The sequence below is a fragment of the Nomia melanderi genome, chromosome 3 (assembly GCF_051020985.1).
Source record: "Nomia melanderi isolate GNS246 chromosome 3, iyNomMela1, whole genome shotgun sequence".
Taxonomy (NCBI): Eukaryota; Metazoa; Arthropoda; class Insecta; order Hymenoptera; family Halictidae; genus Nomia; species Nomia melanderi.
Genome location: NC_135001.1, coordinates 23,114,572 through 23,131,973, shown reverse-complemented (window position 1 = coordinate 23,131,973; position 17,402 = coordinate 23,114,572). Strand labels below are relative to the sequence as shown.

The 17,402-nt window shown below is 37.5% G+C and overlaps 1 protein-coding gene across 3 annotated transcripts in view; it reads right to left on the bottom strand.

Moving 5' to 3' along the window:
• Positions 1-6,398: 6,398 nt before the first annotated feature.
• The window catches only part of LOC116429381 (arrestin domain-containing protein 17), a 33,424-nt gene continuing 22,420 nt past the window's right edge, over positions 6,399-17,402 (bottom strand). The window contains exons 1-7 of one of the 3 annotated variants that reach the window (XM_031982287.2): positions 12,400-12,852; positions 10,028-10,183; positions 9,745-9,956; positions 8,896-9,078; positions 8,597-8,808; positions 8,011-8,171; positions 6,399-7,648 (exon numbers count right to left, since the gene is read on the bottom strand). In XM_031982287.2, the coding sequence (XP_031838147.2) occupies positions 7,515-7,648; positions 8,011-8,171; positions 8,597-8,808; positions 8,896-9,078; positions 9,745-9,956; positions 10,028-10,183; positions 12,400-12,514 (1,173 nt within the window). In that variant the 5' untranslated portion in view covers positions 12,515-12,852 and the 3' untranslated portion in view covers positions 6,399-7,514. Of the gene's footprint in view, positions 7,649-8,010; positions 8,172-8,596; positions 8,809-8,895; positions 9,079-9,744; positions 9,957-10,027; positions 10,184-10,570; positions 11,608-12,399; positions 12,853-17,402 lie in introns of those variants that run through there. The other 2 variants (XM_076365954.1, XM_076365955.1) reach the window with 2 other exon arrangements.

Here is a 17,402-nt window from a genome sequence, read left to right as displayed (position 1 = left end):
ACAGTGTCTATAGGATTAATTTCATTCTCATTATGCAAAATATAGGATTACGGCCGTCACCAATTTGTGACGCTAGTAGCGAACGTGTTAACGCGTTTCGTGTTACGGGAATTTTGGCTGTATTTTGCTTGTCGACTGTATTCATTTTCAAAATAAAATATTAACCCTTTGCGCTCGAAAGTTTTTTATTGGAAATATTCAACATTTTCCGACGAGATATAGACGACATTGTTCGAAACTAATTTAACGATAATTCGCAGATAAATTATGCAACGAAGCTATTTTATTTGAATATTTCACATGGCAGTGCAAAGTTTCATTTGGAATACTAAATATTCAAGTTCATAGTTTTGGGGTATCTAATCAACCGGTGACTCAGTCACCTCTCGAGTGCAAAGGGTTATCACGCTGTAGGTCGGCTAAATTTCAGCTGCTGAAAACGCAAGCGTTGATGACTGTATTGATATATTTCGAAACATTGAACAAATCAACATTTGTAACTTACGACAAATAATAAGGAATTTGATTTTGTAATTTTACTTTGGATTTCTGTTGTACATATCCAAAATGTTACGTTAATGTGGGACTAGCAATTAAACGATAGACTAAAAATCCCACATTATAAAATGTGTTAAGTTATATTCAAGTTTTTCGTCATTTTTATAGATTTTGATATTCTTCCTTCCTGTTCTCGCTGCTTTGAAAAGGTACATATCACATCACTGAATTTCTTATAAGAATGATTTACGAATGAATGAAGATGAATGATTTAAATACACGGGTAGAATAATCCCTGCAAATAATGAATGAATCGTACTTATTAATGAATGTTCGAATGTTGCCCAATTCTGCTTTGAATTAACGAAGATCGATTTGTATTGAAATTTTTGTATATACTATATGGATTATTTATATGAACATTCAAGATGTCACGCAAAATTCAAAATTAGATTAACGCTAAAACTACCGAGCAGTGAAAATTGAAATTCCTCTAGAGAAACTTCAAGAGCGCTTCTATTAAGACTAATTAATTTATAATTCAATTTGCGTGTGGCTAAATCAATTCCTTTTTTATTTTGAAAATCATTTCGAATATTCGAAACCAGTCATTTTGACTGGTACGGTAGTTCTAGTGTTAACGCAAACGATCTTCCGGTAGACTCTTTCGGAAATCAGTTTACAACGTATCACGGCGTTAGCTGCTTCACTAACAAACGCTTAACTCGAGCACTGCCGCCGTCGCCGTTACCATTTAGATCGGTGGCGCGTACCGATACGTTTTAAATTATCGATCGCCGACCGCGTGAGCCAAAAACACAGACAGCACCCCACCCACTGGCACCTGTATGACCTCGCTGATTCTGGAAGGGAAACTTTTGTTCTATAACGTCGCCTAAGGCACGAGAAACTTTTACCATGTGATCGTAAAGATGCCAACTCGGAAGTATGTATATACGCTCGAAAACAACGCCACTCTAAAGCGAGACGGTATTTAACGAAATTGAAAAGAACCGGCCGGCGAATTTAGTGGCAATTAGAGCAGCCGGAAACAGTGCACGGGACTAATTGAAATAGTTAATTAATTTTTGTCGAGGTACCATTTTTCTTTAGTGCGACAAGTCCTTTTAGTTTAATTAGAGAAAATGGAATGTAAATACTGTTTCTGAATTCTAGAAGACGAACGCTCTTTTCATAATCAAAATCGGACACAAAAGTAATATAAAATACAATTATAAATTCGTACCAAGATAGTAGCAACCGTTGCAATGAGATGAAAATCGAAAGACAGTATCTTAATTACATTCATTACCTAATACCCGATGCTATTCGTTTAGACAAAAAGCTTAAATTACACTATCTAATTAAAAGAACGGAGCATTACTCGTTACTTTAATTTCACTCGAAACGTACGTTTACGTGAAATCCGACGAAGCAGCTGATACTTAGAAAAATGATCGAGCGTTCTAATTAAAGCCCCGGCACGATAGAAATCGTGTATAGACGTCGACGTTCCGTGCCCCGAATTGTTCGGCTATTTCCATAATAATCGTGTCCGCGTAACGCAAAAGCCCGAGAGCCGAGCGTACAACAGCGTACACTCGAAAGTTTCTGCCTTCGAGTTCAAGTTCCTGGTACGCCTCCCCACCATGCTCTGCTGTACTCGTTTCGTTTCGACTCTCATCATGAATAACTTGAAAATAGAACTAAACTAAGTCCGCTTATAAGCATTGTCACAAACGAGACTGTACAAATGCGCACGCTGTAATTCCCACCATTATCATCTAAAGCGAACCACTAGTGTCAACCTGATAAAAGAGAAATGCGCGCTATAGATGCAGCGTAATCAAACGAAAAAAAATGGAAACAACGGCAGGAAGTAAGTCGTCGTTGTCTTCGCGAAATTCGTATTTTTCGATGCGTTAGCAGATGCATTCGTGTAGGTACACACATTTACTAAGACATTATGCTGAAATCATACATCATTGATGATCAGGTTCAGAGATTTTCGAGAATGTTCTCAGCGGACCGGCGACTTGATTCTGAACGCCTCGCGTTCCACGAGCGTTCAATTTCGCTCGCATTACGATTAAGAGACACGTGTGGCACACGCAATGGTTCTTTCAGCGGCTATAACACCTGACTCCGATGACGACTCCATGACGAAATTCCTGAAACGAACGGCGGCCTACCTTCCTCGCGATCCATACTACCCTTGCTAGTTGAACATCCGCACAAAAGTTAGATCATAGTCCACGAATATTTCATTTCATACACTCAAGGACGAGAAATCGTCCCAGTGATACTTCCACGTGATCGATCAACCTTAGGTGACTGCGTCGGTAGTAAGTTCCAACGCTTTCATTTTACTATACCTCCGTTAATCTTGGAATCGTAAATGCCCGAATAAACGTGACACGTAGCTGTATTTTCAATGACACGTGCCAAATGACATTATTAATGAACGAGCGGGGCTGTATTCTCGAAAGGTTCGTTTACTCGAGGTACTCGCTCCTGCGAAATTAAAGGAACACCGGTGAAATCGGTTTTGCAATCTTCATTTTCCAGCGAATGAATGGTAAAGTGTTCGTTCAAATAATCATTGAAATAACGGGGGAAACAATGGAACGGAGTCACCATTAAAAGTGTATATGACACGGCATTCAGCGACGAGAATGAAACATCGATCAGTTTACAACTGTTACGGAAAAGAAATTGACTGCTCCGCCATTGAAACTCGAAGTAATTTCCTTAGAATATCGTTGAATTGGAATTAATGAGCAACGTCTAAATTGCTCTCTGTAATTAAATCATGCGTGTTACAATGTTAAGCTCGCTACGCGGATGCCAAAGGGAGGAAAATGATATTAAACACATTTCGTCGTGCGATGCGATAATTACTATTATCGAAGGTACAGCGATCGCTATCGTCAAAGGTAATTATTGCCGCGCCCTGTTCTAGCCCCGGCGAAATCTATAACTTCCAAACATGAAACGCGTCAACTTGAATTAGCGTTCACGGGAACGGACACAGCGGGTTCGCTGAACCGGAGGAATGTTTAATTATAAAATGGCAAACTTGTCCCAATTAAAAGCGACATTTCGTGAAACGTCGCGTCCGAGTGTACAATAAACTCGGCTGACATTTAAAGTCCCATTTGTCTGACTGGCGTGCCCGCGCGACACGCGTACGCCCTCGCACGCGCGGAAATATAATTGCACCCTGCCATCTTTGTTCCCCGCGAACCACGACCTTGTTTCTTTTTCGGCGGAACATTCGACAAGCTGACAATCGCGGGACAAGCCTTGTTAACCCTTCGCTACTCTATAAAACGTCCGTGAGAACGCTTTGAATTTTCATTCATTCCCGCTTCCCTTCTCGCGGCTTACGATTAGCCCGTTGTCCTATGATCTCTTTCGCAACCGTGTGCTCGATGAAATTACTTTATCGTTGATACATTCGTTGAGAAAGGGAAGAACTTACCCCATTTATTTATTTACCTGGAATCGCTCTCCCTCAAGCTTTATCAGCAAATGCGCACTGTCCATCTGCGGTTGTGATTTATATTGTGCAAATTTCTTTTTCTTTAATATCGAAGTACATGATTAACCAGTGATAGACCAGTAATGTTTCATTTATATGGAAACTAAATAAATAATATGTAGATTTCATTGAAAAATCTGATTTGAAACCCTATGCATGTATTAGTACATATCTAGAAATGGAAAATCCTCGTGGCTTTTTGACAATGAGTGAGTTTTAAGTTGGTATGTTACTGTAATGAGACGGTAAACAATATTACAATAATAAAATGCATTATTTAGAGATTATTATTTAAAAGAAAACGAAGAAACCTTGTCGTAGGCTTCTAATCGTCTGATTACGGTGCCATACAAACTTAAAATTCATTTTACTAAAAACGGAGGACCATTATCAAGAAAATAGCCACAAGGACTTTTGATTTCCAGATATCTACTGCAATATGCTAGGGTTTCATTAAAAAACATCCTTTTTTTCGATTAAAAAAACTTTTTTTCATTAAAAAATAGACTTCCACGTCCTTGTAAGAAGCGAGTCAGTCGAAATTTCGATAAATGCACTTCCGTGACTCCCGCGAAAGGGATGGAAGCCAGTCAGTTCCAGGGTTAGGGTTGACAACGATGAAAAAAAGAAGCGCGACACGCGTGTGCCGCGTTCGCGTGCAACAGCCGAGGTTGCGATCGATTCGCGAGTGAAAATTCTTTGGAAAACACTGAAATCAGATGGAATCACCGGCCGATCCGATGTGTTCCGCCGATGAAAAGATCGCCGTTGATAAAAATGGCAACGGGGCGGCACGGAATCGAGTCGCGCGATGTCAAGATGCGAAGCCGCGATAGCCTGCACCGTGGATAGCGAAATGGTTCCCGATAAGGCGAACTTATCGGCGGCGATCTTTCCGCGGAATGTGATCAACGCGAATCAATAAACACCTTGAACGCCCACGACGCCGTGACTAAACGGAATTCCGTGCATTTATTATATTCTCTACGTTTAACACATTGCACGCCGGCCCCGCGATTTAATTGCTGAATTGCCCCTGTCGTTTAATTGCTAATCCTACGGTAACTTAACATTTTGGATATGTACAACGCAAATCCAAAGTAAAATTACAAAATCGAATACCTTATTCTTTTCCGTAAGTTAGAAATTTCGGTTTGATCGATGTTTAAAAATGTATCAACATAATCGTCGACGCTCGCGTTTTTAGTAGCTGAAATTTAGCCGTACAATGTGTTAAGAAATTTCCCGTTCCACGGTAACCCACGGAATCGATGGAACAGTGGACAGAATGACGTTTTTTTATCAGGCGAGCGTCTTGGCGGGTAATCCAGTGATTTCACGATGATGGTTACCTGGGGTCGGAGTTTATTCCTTGGCGACCTGAACGGATTTTTAAGAAGATTGGGTAATATTTAATTTTCATTTTAATTGATGATTAATGATTCGTTTAATGTGAAAGCCTCGATGAATGAGTAGATGTGTATAGTAGGAAGAATAATGGAAATGACGTGCAACTGATTTTATATTGATTGTATTCGTTACGAACTGATTTTTATGATCAAGTTTCTGTGAAATGATTAACGAGCATTCTATTTTGGAAATTTGCATTGTTAAGGAGGATTTTGAGTATCTTGATCAATGATTGTGAATATATTTAAGTTAGAATTAATATGTAGTTGAAAAATATATATATTTAAGAATGTGTAGATATTTTTTCAGGAGTAAAGCAACTACTTTAACCGCTGTAGATAAGGAGTGCCCCAAATTTGATAAGATATCATTTTCTTTTATAGAAACACGGCATATCTATATAACGGTCTGTTTAAAACATAAAACATGCATTCCAAGAAAAAAATAAATAAAAATTTTGACAAATTTTTAATGATTTTTTTTAGATACAGAAGAGCTGAATTAGATTATGTCTTGAAATATGAAGTTACGTAACAAAGATGAGTATATTGTTTATCATAAATAAATACAGTTAGTCATGCGTTGTGGGAAGTAAATAAAATAATTATATAACTTACTCGGTGTCATCAATATTCTCGGGAAAAAGTACATTCTACTTTTATGACAATGTAGACGGCGCCAGTTGACAGTGTTTATTTTCTTAAAGATCGATATGTTATTCATTGATAATATGAATGAAAATAAGAATCATTAATTAATGTACACAACAAATTGGCCGTTTTTCATTACAATTTCATACACAAAAGACGTATACATGGAAAATTGAATTTATCGATTGCTGAAATTTATTTCTCATTTTATTCAGCGTGTGAGTAATAAAGCTATGGAACAAACAAATGATAACGACAATGTAACACTAACATCGAACGAAATTAAAGGACCTCAATTATACGAAAGACATATATTTTATTCACAACATGGTAAATATAAAGGCAGATCTCGCAGTCGCGTTTAAATTCCTTTTCCTTTGTCGAGTACCGCACCCGCATACAGATAATTACTACGTAATTACATACACGTATAAAAATGTAGATCAAACGAAATCCTCGTAAAAGAGCGTGTTCAAACAACGACATTGTAAAGTCAATTAGCACATTGAGCACCGGGGATTTAAGAAACATCATTCGCTTGTATCTGATCAATGAGCAGCCAAAAAAAATATTCAAAACATTATACACTTTCGTAAGATAGTACATTTTAATTGCATATTCGTAAAATCCAGAAATGGAAATCCAGAAATCCGCATTATTGCGGGGCCGGCGCTCAATGTCCTCGTAGAAAAATACACTTTGCGTTCCTGAAAAACCGTAAAAGCTCCAATACTTTCATCGTTTGCATCATTGAGTATTTCTAAATTGTGCGTCTTCAGTGTAAATCCTTCAGTGTACTCAAACATGTACTTCTATTGCTTCCTAGGCACGTAAGTTCCATAAACGAATACTCGACTAGTCTCGAAATTTCTTCCGTGTACCTTAAACATCTTCGATATTATACTTACAATAAAATCACTCGCGTATCGTTAATAAAATTACTCGAACTATAACTTCCGCGAAAATAAGTAAACATATTTCCCAGCAAACTCTTCAAGACATTTTTCTAGGACCGCAGATTTAATTCACATTTGAAAATCACAGTGAAACAATCTGTCCAGAGATACTTTGTGAAATTTCTAATTTGTTCTAAGACTATTGAGGTTTCTATTCTCGTTAGAGTAGAAAGCTCAATAAATCGAGCAAACTTTCATTCGAGTTAGTGTAAAGTAGCTCATAAAAGTTCGCGTCATATATCATAAGTATCAGTGTAGAAATAACATGATTAAGTTTCTGATTTCCAAAAGTTTGCATTGGTAGTTATAATTGACTCTGTCAGCTTCGAAATGTTCGCAGCGGTTGCAGACTGTGAACTTCGTTGTGAAGCTTTCAGAATGTGCTTTGTAGGCAGCGTTGCGAAGCAAACAATTCTTTTTCTTCCGATGAAGTCACCAAGCGTTTCGCTTCGTTGCTCATTGGACCGGCGCGAAATTGTAGACAGGATATTTCGGTGCGAAATGATTCGATATGCCGAACACGTGCTCGGACTCGCCGCGTTCCCATAGACTCCTCGCGCCTTTGTCCGACTCGGTGTACGTCGGAGGAGCTGAAAAGTTACAATGCAAACATTATTATTTCTTAGATTATAATTTATGCTGTATATCTTAATTGTTAAAAGTTGCAAACAAATGATTCCACTATTCAAACAGCAAGAAACCAGTACATAATTTCCTTATCCTATATTATTCACGAATTCGATGTGTGATTTGGCAGAATCTACAGGTTTTGTATACTTTAGAGAATCTTCGTCCATAAAAGGTTAATGTTGAACTTTGTATAATGCCTCGATACGTGAAATATTGCAATATTGTAAAATATTGTAAAAAAATGGTAAATATTTCCACTGAGAAACTTCCGAGTGCAAAGGGTTAACAATTGAGTAATATTGGGAAATATTTGAGTTCGTACGCAGATTCGGATACAAATTCGCCGTTGGAATTCCTTCCGGTGGTGTCCATCCGATTGCTGGCGATGCTGCTTCCATCGGTGGCGCCGATGGAGTCTGATAATTCACTAACGGCACGGTGCCCACGAATATGACAGTGCTGTTAGATAAATTTCTGTGATACCTGAAACACAATTACGTATTTCGTTCATCTCGTGTTCCGTTTAATTGCTATTTCAGTTACGTCAATCCTCTATAGAAACCGAAAATAATCTATTGTTAGAATTTTTATAGAGATTACACATCAGTCGTATTAAATCCTCGGTAGTTCTAGTGTTATACAAACTCATAAGAACATTTCGACATAGATATTTGATATAAATTTACATTCATTTATAAATCAAATCTGGCAATTCTTTAAGCTTCCATTGAACCTGTCCCAACGAAAACATGGCCGTCTCCCTCAGAAAATTTTGATACTAACGTAACTTTATACAAACTCATAAGAACATTTCGACATTTGATATAAATCTACATTAATTTACCCAGCCCCACAGCCTGTATCCGCGAAGTGCCTCGCATAAAATATGATTTCTATTCTATACGAACCATCCTGATACACAAGCGACAACCTTGAGGTTGTACTCCAAGTCGATGATCCCGCAATTCGTGAGATTCGACGGCGGCAGCGGGGGAACTTCAAGATTCTGCTCGTAGTCGGCTGTTCCTCCGCCCTCGACGGGACCTTTGCCAACTTCCGCTACCACGATCTCCTCCGTTCTCGTATCGACGCTCGGCGTGTTCGCGCGGAAGGTTACGATCTAGACTTCACGATTCATTATTATTATCAGACGCCTCGTGCGCCGGCCGAGTGTTTCTCATCGAGAAACGATGCAACTTCCGTATACCTTGGTGAGAATGAGCTTCACCGTTTCCACCGTGACTCCGGACGCGTTTTCGACGTTTATCTTGATCGGCATCGACTGCCCCGGTACGTAGCCTCTCACGGGCAACGAATAATTAACAGTCAACGGCGGCGTGCCGCAGCATAGACAGCAGAACGTTTTGCTCATTTCTTCTTGGACCTTTTCCTGGGTAGAAACAGTTCGAAATTAGAATTGTGTGGGATTCTAATGATTAATAATTTGAAAAGTTTTGATTATTCATTTTATCGTTATTGGGTAGAAAGATTTGGACGGTTGGTAACTTTCATTCCCTCTGATCAGTCATTCTAATGATTAATAATTTGAAAAATTTTGATTATTCATTTTATCGTTGCTGTAAGGAACGTCTTAGATGGTGACATTTTTCTCTTGCTCTCGTTTTAACAAGGTAAATCATAAAAATAGAATTTTGAACAATATTCTGTGATCCAGTGATCAACGTGTCATAATTATTCTCCAATATATTCTATGTTTGTTATATTATGATTTCAAGTAAAATAGTGTAATAGAAACACTGATAATAACTGCTAATAATAAACAAGATAAATTCTTATCCAATGCAAAATACTAGAAACTTATTTCTATAATCTCAATGTTCCATGAAACAAAATATTATTCTATAATATATTCTATAATATTAGAAAAACCTTTTACTAAAAATATCTAGAGCTTCTAATAAAAATACTAGAAAAACCTCCATTATAGAACATTGAATTAAATAGCTCCGTGATGACTCGGACTATTAATATCAACATCCTCTTAAGACAACAGGTTATTAATATTCGAAGATAATAAAGAAAGCAGCAAACGCACCGAAGCCCTGGGCTCTTGGTTAAGGTCGAACGGTTGTATCACGGTGAAGGGACTCTTCACTTCTTGATCGAATTTCCAGGGGCGGTCCAACGTTGCCTTGACGATGTACCGAACGTGTCCGAAATCAGACTCGAAACTGCTCGGAATATTCGTGGGTAGAGCGCACTGAAACGGGAACTTGTGTTCCCCGCTTTGTACCTCGATCTCGGTGCCTGCACGAGAAACGAACAAATCGTTAGAGGATCGTTTCGCTAAATAGAATAACTTCGGAGGAGAATCTTACCCGAAGACGATCCGACTAGATAATATTTCGTTTCGAAATAGTCCTCGTGGGCTGTGACCGTTTCGGTTCCTTCTCTGTACTGTCCTCTCTCGTCCATTTCCTGCTTGTCCGTCGTCCAACAGGTATTCGCGAAACCCTTCACTTTCACGCTGATCCCTGCGGGAATATTGCAATGTAAATTTCTCCTGTGAATGACAAGAACGACCACGCGTGGTTACGCGGATTCATGGTTCACCCTTTGCACTCGCGATAGATTGATAGATCTTGCGAAAGATTATGAATTAAATTTATACATTTGTACAGATACAAGACTAAGAGGCTCCTCGAATCTCGAGGAATATATCGTTTTAACCTTTTGCACTTGAAAAATTTGTCACTAGAAACATTCAATTTATTTTTACGAGATATAAATGACATTTTTGTAAACTAAGTGTTGTATATTTCATTGTAGTTTGTATGTTGCAAGTTTCTGAACAACTTGTGTGCATAATAAATAACTCGTTTGTTTCTGATAATAGAAAACTCGTAAGACAAGAAGATTACTTGGTTTGAAAAAGACAACACGGTTGTGAACATGAAAGTTCACAAAATTTCCAAGTTACCAATGTCCTTTTAATGACATTGAACGTCTTCGTTATCGTCGCATAATAATTGAATATTAATAATCAAAAATCCTATTAACACTAGGTTTACGGAGTGCGTCAATTTGACGCATACTGAATTTTATAAACATTACTTAACAAACATATATGTCGGTTTTGGTTGATGCAGTTACAAGAACACGTATCGTAATAACCTAATTTTAAATCCCAAATTTCCAACATCTAAATGGTCGAACATCAATTTTTCTAGGAACAATAGAATAAACCGGACAATAAACGTCCGTGAAGCTAGTGTTAAGAGTGTTCCAGAGGTAAATTAGATTACATAAGCGTCAAGTCGGGCATCGCCGGAGGAAGAATCGCAGTACAGAGGAGAGCAACGGGCAATATATCGAGAACAATGTGTAACGGACACAAACAAATGTCTCGCGGCTGATCATCGGTGTCCGTTTCCACTATGCGGGTGTGCATGGTCGAGGCTATAATTAAACTGCACCTCGTGGGAAACGAGCGAGGAAAAAAGAATCACCGCTGCGTCGCGGTGACAGCAGTCCCGAGATGTGCATCGTATGTCACTTACAAATTAGAGCGAAACTCGAAATAGAATATTCATAAATCTCGCCGCTCGTCAATGGCCGCGTTTCACGGTTTCGACGTCGGGAAACACGCTTCGATGGAACACCCATGGCTTTCCACGAAAGAAAACACCTTCATCCTATCAGAAAATCTCAAAATTATTGTTAAACCATCCTCGTGATGCTCAATCTCATACAACAATGCTTTCAGTTATTTATAACAATACTTTAATTAATCTCATAACTCAAAGCAATGATTTTGAAATCAGGAAACGCTTCAATCGAATGGCTTTCCATGAAAGAAAACTCATCTCATCAGAAAATCTCAAAAATATTCCTGAACCATCTTCGTGATGCTCAATCTCATAAAACAATGCTTTCAGTTTTTTATAACAATACTTTAATTAATCATAACTCGAAGCAGTGGTTTCGAAATCAGGAAACGCTTCGATGGAACACCCATGGCTTTCCACGAAAAAACTCATCTCATCGGAAAATCTCAAAACTATTCCTGAACCGTCCTCGTGATGCTCAATCTCATAAAACAATGCTTGAAGTTTATTTTGACAATACTTTAATTAATCATAACTCAAAGCAACCCTTCCAGCACCCATAGATCACCTATATTCTCAATATTAACACTAGATTTACGAACGATAATTCTACACTTTAGTTTGATTTTAGAAATCTAGATCTAGATCGCGAAAATTGTAGCTTCAAAATTAGAGTACTACAATGTGTATTCGCATAACTGCACGAATCAAAGTCGACTGAAACTATTAAACAATGTTCATCACATTAGTATCCGTCAAATCAACGGGTTCCGTGAATCTAGTATTAAAATCCGAGGAAAAACCATGACAGTAGAACCATCATCGAATTTAATAGCACGCTAACAATCTAGCTACATGAAAAAGGAGAAGAAACGTAGGAAAACGTGCTCGAACTGTACTCCAAACATCGAAAATTGAGTTCATGCGTAATCGAAGGTCTAAAGAATTCCAAATACTCAATCAAATCAATCTCCCAATTGCCAAAGCAGATGTCATTTCCATCAGTCCACCCGAATGGACACCTGTCACACGGTATATCAGCGAGAAACGTGCGCAAAAACGCTCTGAACCCGTTAGAACAAACTCCTGCGGGCTCCACATGATTCACTCGGCATACTCGGAATAATTTGAGCGCGACGTACCGCGGACCTTCTTCGTGCTGTCCAGAACGACGATAATGTTTCCGCTGACCGTCTGCCCTGGATAATAGGTGTTCCAAGGATTGTCGAAGATTATCCGGAAATCCTTGAGCCCCATGGTCTCTGCGCCGGCACGGAACGCTGGTTCGATCCACTTATTCGGTGCACGGTCTTCTACTTCTTCTTCTTCTTCTTCTTCTTTGGTGGCTTCCCTTTTTTTAATTAATTCTTTCGCTCGTTCGACTCGCCGGGCAAGAGAGCAAGAGAGAGAGGAGGAGGCGGAGAGAATGGAAGACGTTTACAGCACACGCGTACGGTCACCGTCGCCGTTTCGTTTCACGCGAAACCACACGGTGCGGCTATATCGAGCCGCTCGTAAAAGCCGGTCTGATCGTGCGCTTACGAGTCCATGCTACTACTCGATATTTGTCTTCTGCGCAGATACCAGCTGACGGAGCGCACGGGGGAGAGAACGCTGCTACAGATCGTTCCAGGAATGCGTCACCCACCGCAGACGCGATCGACGAAGGGAGGATTCTCGGGCTGACAAGTTTCGTATTTTATGGCGTTCGATGACGCACGATTTCCTGCGGAAATATATGAAATGGGAAAAGTCATTTGAATTGTTTTAGTGGATTGCGGTGGTACTCTGGTGGAGTTGTATTGATTTTGGATCGGATACAGGGATGCGTTTTGTTCTTGGAAATGATTGTTCTACCGAGGAATCTGATGACGTGAATGGTCACTTGGGACGTTGGATCATGTGGCGAAAGTTTGGAACTATGGGATTTTCACGAGTGGAGAAATAGGGAACTGAGAGAACTGGAAAGTTAGGAAATTGGGAAACTTGAGGACTTGGAGATTAGAAAACTTAGAATTTGAAAATTAGGCAACTGGAAGACTTGAAAGTTTGGAACTTTGAACCTAGGAACCCTTGAACCTCGAAAATATTAGTCTTCGAGAATTTGAACGTTCTTAATTGGGAAACTGGAAAACTAGAAAATTGGAAAACTTGACTACTTGAAGATTAAAAAACTAGAAAATTTGAAAACTAGGCAACTGGAAAAATTGAAACTTTGAATCTACGAACCCTTGAATCCCGAAAATATTAGTCTTCGAGAATTGGAACATTCTTAATTGGGAAACTGGAAAACTTGAAAACTTGAAAATTAGAAAATTAGAAAATTAGAAAATTAGAAAATTAGAAAATTAGAAAATTAGAAAACTAAAAAATTAGAAAATTAGAAAACTAAAAAATTTAAAACTTTGAACCTCGAAAATATTAATGTTCAAGAATTCGAACAATCTCAATTACGGATACCATTCGAATGACTCGTAGCCCGAAAGCCATCTCTTGTGAAGTGTCCTGTAGAATCGTATTCCACCGACGGTGACGTAACAACTCCTGGCGACCTCATTGGTTAAGCATAGGTAAACATGCGCTTAGGAAAGTCACGTTTTCGCGTATATGTCCGTGGCGATATTCACGGATAATACACGCATGCGTTATTCCGCGTAACGTGACGTCATCGCGGATAACGGGCAGATAGCGATGATGTAATTGACGAAGACGCCACATATTAATGGTTCGGCTGGACTCAACTCGTACGCGAGAAAGTAGGGTCAGAAACGTCTGTTTCGGCGAGCAAACAGAACGCGGATCAACAATCGCAACGTTATTTACTTTAAACTTCGAGCTCCGTCCAAGTTCGTTTACACCTTATTTTCATAATATACATACAATCGGTACAACCGCGGCTAAGTTATATATTTAGCAGGCAAAACGGAAGGTTCTATTTTAACGCTAGAACCACCGTAACAGTCACAATGACTAGTTTCGATTTTTTTGTTTAGCAATTATTGATATCTTCGAAGCATTGAACATTCTTTATTGGAAAACTTGAAAACTTGAAAACTTGAAAACTTGAAAGTTTGAAGGTTTGAAACCTTGAACGTATGAACCTCGAAAATATTAATCTTCGAAGCATTGAACATTCTTAATTGGAAAGCTGGAAAACTTGAAAACTAGGAAACTTGAAAGTTTGAAAATTTGAAAATTTGAAAATTTGAAAATTTGAAACTTTGAACCTACGAACCCTTGAACCTCGAAAATATTAATCTTCGAGAATTTGAACATTCTTAATTGGAAAGCTGGAAAACTTGAAAACTTGAAAATTGAATATTTGAAATGATTATGAAAATAAATAGTTTCATTTCATCTATTGTTACAATTTTTATAGGTAGTTCTAGCGTTAAACACGACTGTACACGTGTTCGAAAATTCAGTTGATCTCCGAACGATATGTAATGCATAGAAAAAATTGCTCTTGAACGCTGTTCTTTACAATTCGATCAATTGAGACTGGTTCGATTAACGCCTGCGATATTTATAAACGGATCACGGATATTTCTGCAAATACCGGTTTTTATATAAATACTTAAGGAAAAAAAAGGTTAAGCTGTGTTATATTCTTTACAGCAAGAATTTCCAGGAAGTAAAAATAATTTCAAAGTGCACGTATCTTTCTTTAACTTTCTCGTTGCGTTCTGTTAATCTTTGAAAACTTTCGCGAGTAATTTTGGGTAATTTTGTAAGGTGAATATGATATGAATAGTTTCTAATTATAATGTTAATCTTCGTACAACATTCTTTAATCTTTCTAACGTGATATAAATATTGATGAAACCATGAATGCAGTTCGATTTATAAATTTCGTAACAGCAAATCGGATGAAAAATTCAAGGGATGCACATAAGGCATGTCGCATTTGAGTGGGCAATATTTTACGGGAATTTATAGTCGTCCCGAATATCGTTGCACGTGTCTTTGAAACACAAAATACGAACATGTCCTGGTGGAATTAATTTTACACTTCGAAATACGTTCAACTGAAATGTATTTTGAACGTTTGAATGAATTAAGTGGAATTAAATATCAATACCATGTAATCAAAATCAATACTTATACGAATGTCGTAAATAGACTGTAAATGTATGTCATAAATAATTTTATAAATGCTTTATAATTCAGTAAAACATGTATTTTTTACTGACGATCATATTGGAGTGAAATAAACATACTAAACTTCGTGTGAATTCTTCTATTTACTTTCAAACAATTGCATAAAATTCTACAGGCATTTCTGAATTTTCTTTCAAACAATTGCATAAAATTTTACAGGCATTCCTAAATTTTCTTTCAAACAGTTGCATAAAATTCTACAGGTATTCTAAATTTTCTTTCAAACAATTGCATAAAATTCTACAGATATTCTTAAATTTTCTTTCAAAATATTTAACGAAGACATTTTCCACCGTTCCACAACGAGCAATTAAAAATATTCGTTTCGAAATCTGTATGAAGAGATCTGAAACAGGAATAATTTGCGAGGAATTAATTTAATATTAATTTTTAAAAAGTACCAGCACACGTCGCATGGAAACCGGATGTTAAATTTAGGTCACCTCAGACGGCATTCTACCGTAGAAGTTTGAAAAATCAATCTTTTTTCTGCACATTTCTAAAAAGTAGAATTCAAACATTTATCTATAAAATGCATCTGCAAATGTCTGAAATGAACAATCATTTGCACTATCGAATGTTGACTGTTTATTATTACTATTACAAAATGCAGGCAAACTACTGCTTCAAAAATTATTTTAATTATACGCGAGAGTTGATACGAACTTCGGTTTGCGAACACGCGTAGAATTTATTAATTAAACGTGCCAACGAAACGTGGAGAGCAGTAATTAAACATTTTAAAAGTTCCTTCACTGTAAACGAGTTATACACGAACCTAAGGTATAAATAGGATACAATTAATCGATAACTTACCAAAAAAAATAATACACCAAGTAAAGAGGAAAAAATATTCTGCTTAATTGATTTTATCCGAAGCTATTTCCAATTTTCCCCGAATAACTGAAACATCATGTTCAGCGTTCTTCTAATTGAAATGAATGAAAAGGGAAATCTCTCGACACTTTCCAAACCAATTAACACGCCCGTTGCCAGTTTCACATATTTATAACGACTGCCACTTCATATTTCACGTGAGAAAAGCCAAATGAATTTAACGTTCCTTTTCATTCGATCTCTCATCTGATGATTGCTCGGATGAACATCCTCTCAAGAATCACTTTCCATAAATTCCCAACCGAAAAATAAATCTTACATTCCCTATAAATTCGTGTAATATCTTCTCGATGATTGCGATCTAATATTTTAAGCGATGGAAGTCAAATGAATTTCAATGCATTTCAATATTTCTTCCTAATACACTAATATTTCGTATTTTTTACACACTCACATAAATGATACGCAATTTTATATATATATATACACAGACAATATTATTATTATTATTATAAATATATAATAATATTGTCCATATTTGCATCAAAAGTCGTAACGCACATTATTTGACGTTATCTAATAACTATATATATTTGAATGAATTAAGACTATATAAATTTTTTTCAATATTTTAATAAAATACAAATTTTTATTCAATAAAATAAACCTCCCAAAAAATAATTTCTCTCATCGAAAGTCAACCCAAAGATTGATTAGCTTTTCTCTAGAACATTCCTCCCAATAACCAGAAGTAACAGAAAAATCGTCGATAAATTCTGCACTCCGTGCACCTCTCGCCGAGGATTACTGCCACGATCAAGCTACTTTAACGTAGATAATCTCAGAACCTCCGGAAACACCATCAAACTACCCTAATCTCGCTCTACCAACACTACCGTATTATATAATGAGATACAGTTCTCACGAGAAACTCCATCGATCTTCGTTCAGCGTGCATCGGAAAGAATCTCGCGTCGCGCCCGAAAATTGGACATGAAAAACTCGAACAATAATCGAAGATTACAACATACAGCTAACTAATGCGTACTCTATAAAACGATTTCCATTCGAACCATACAAATTTCCAGCAAACAAATCTATTTCTCCATTTCTACGTCGAAACCGAAACGCGAAATACCCATTGTCA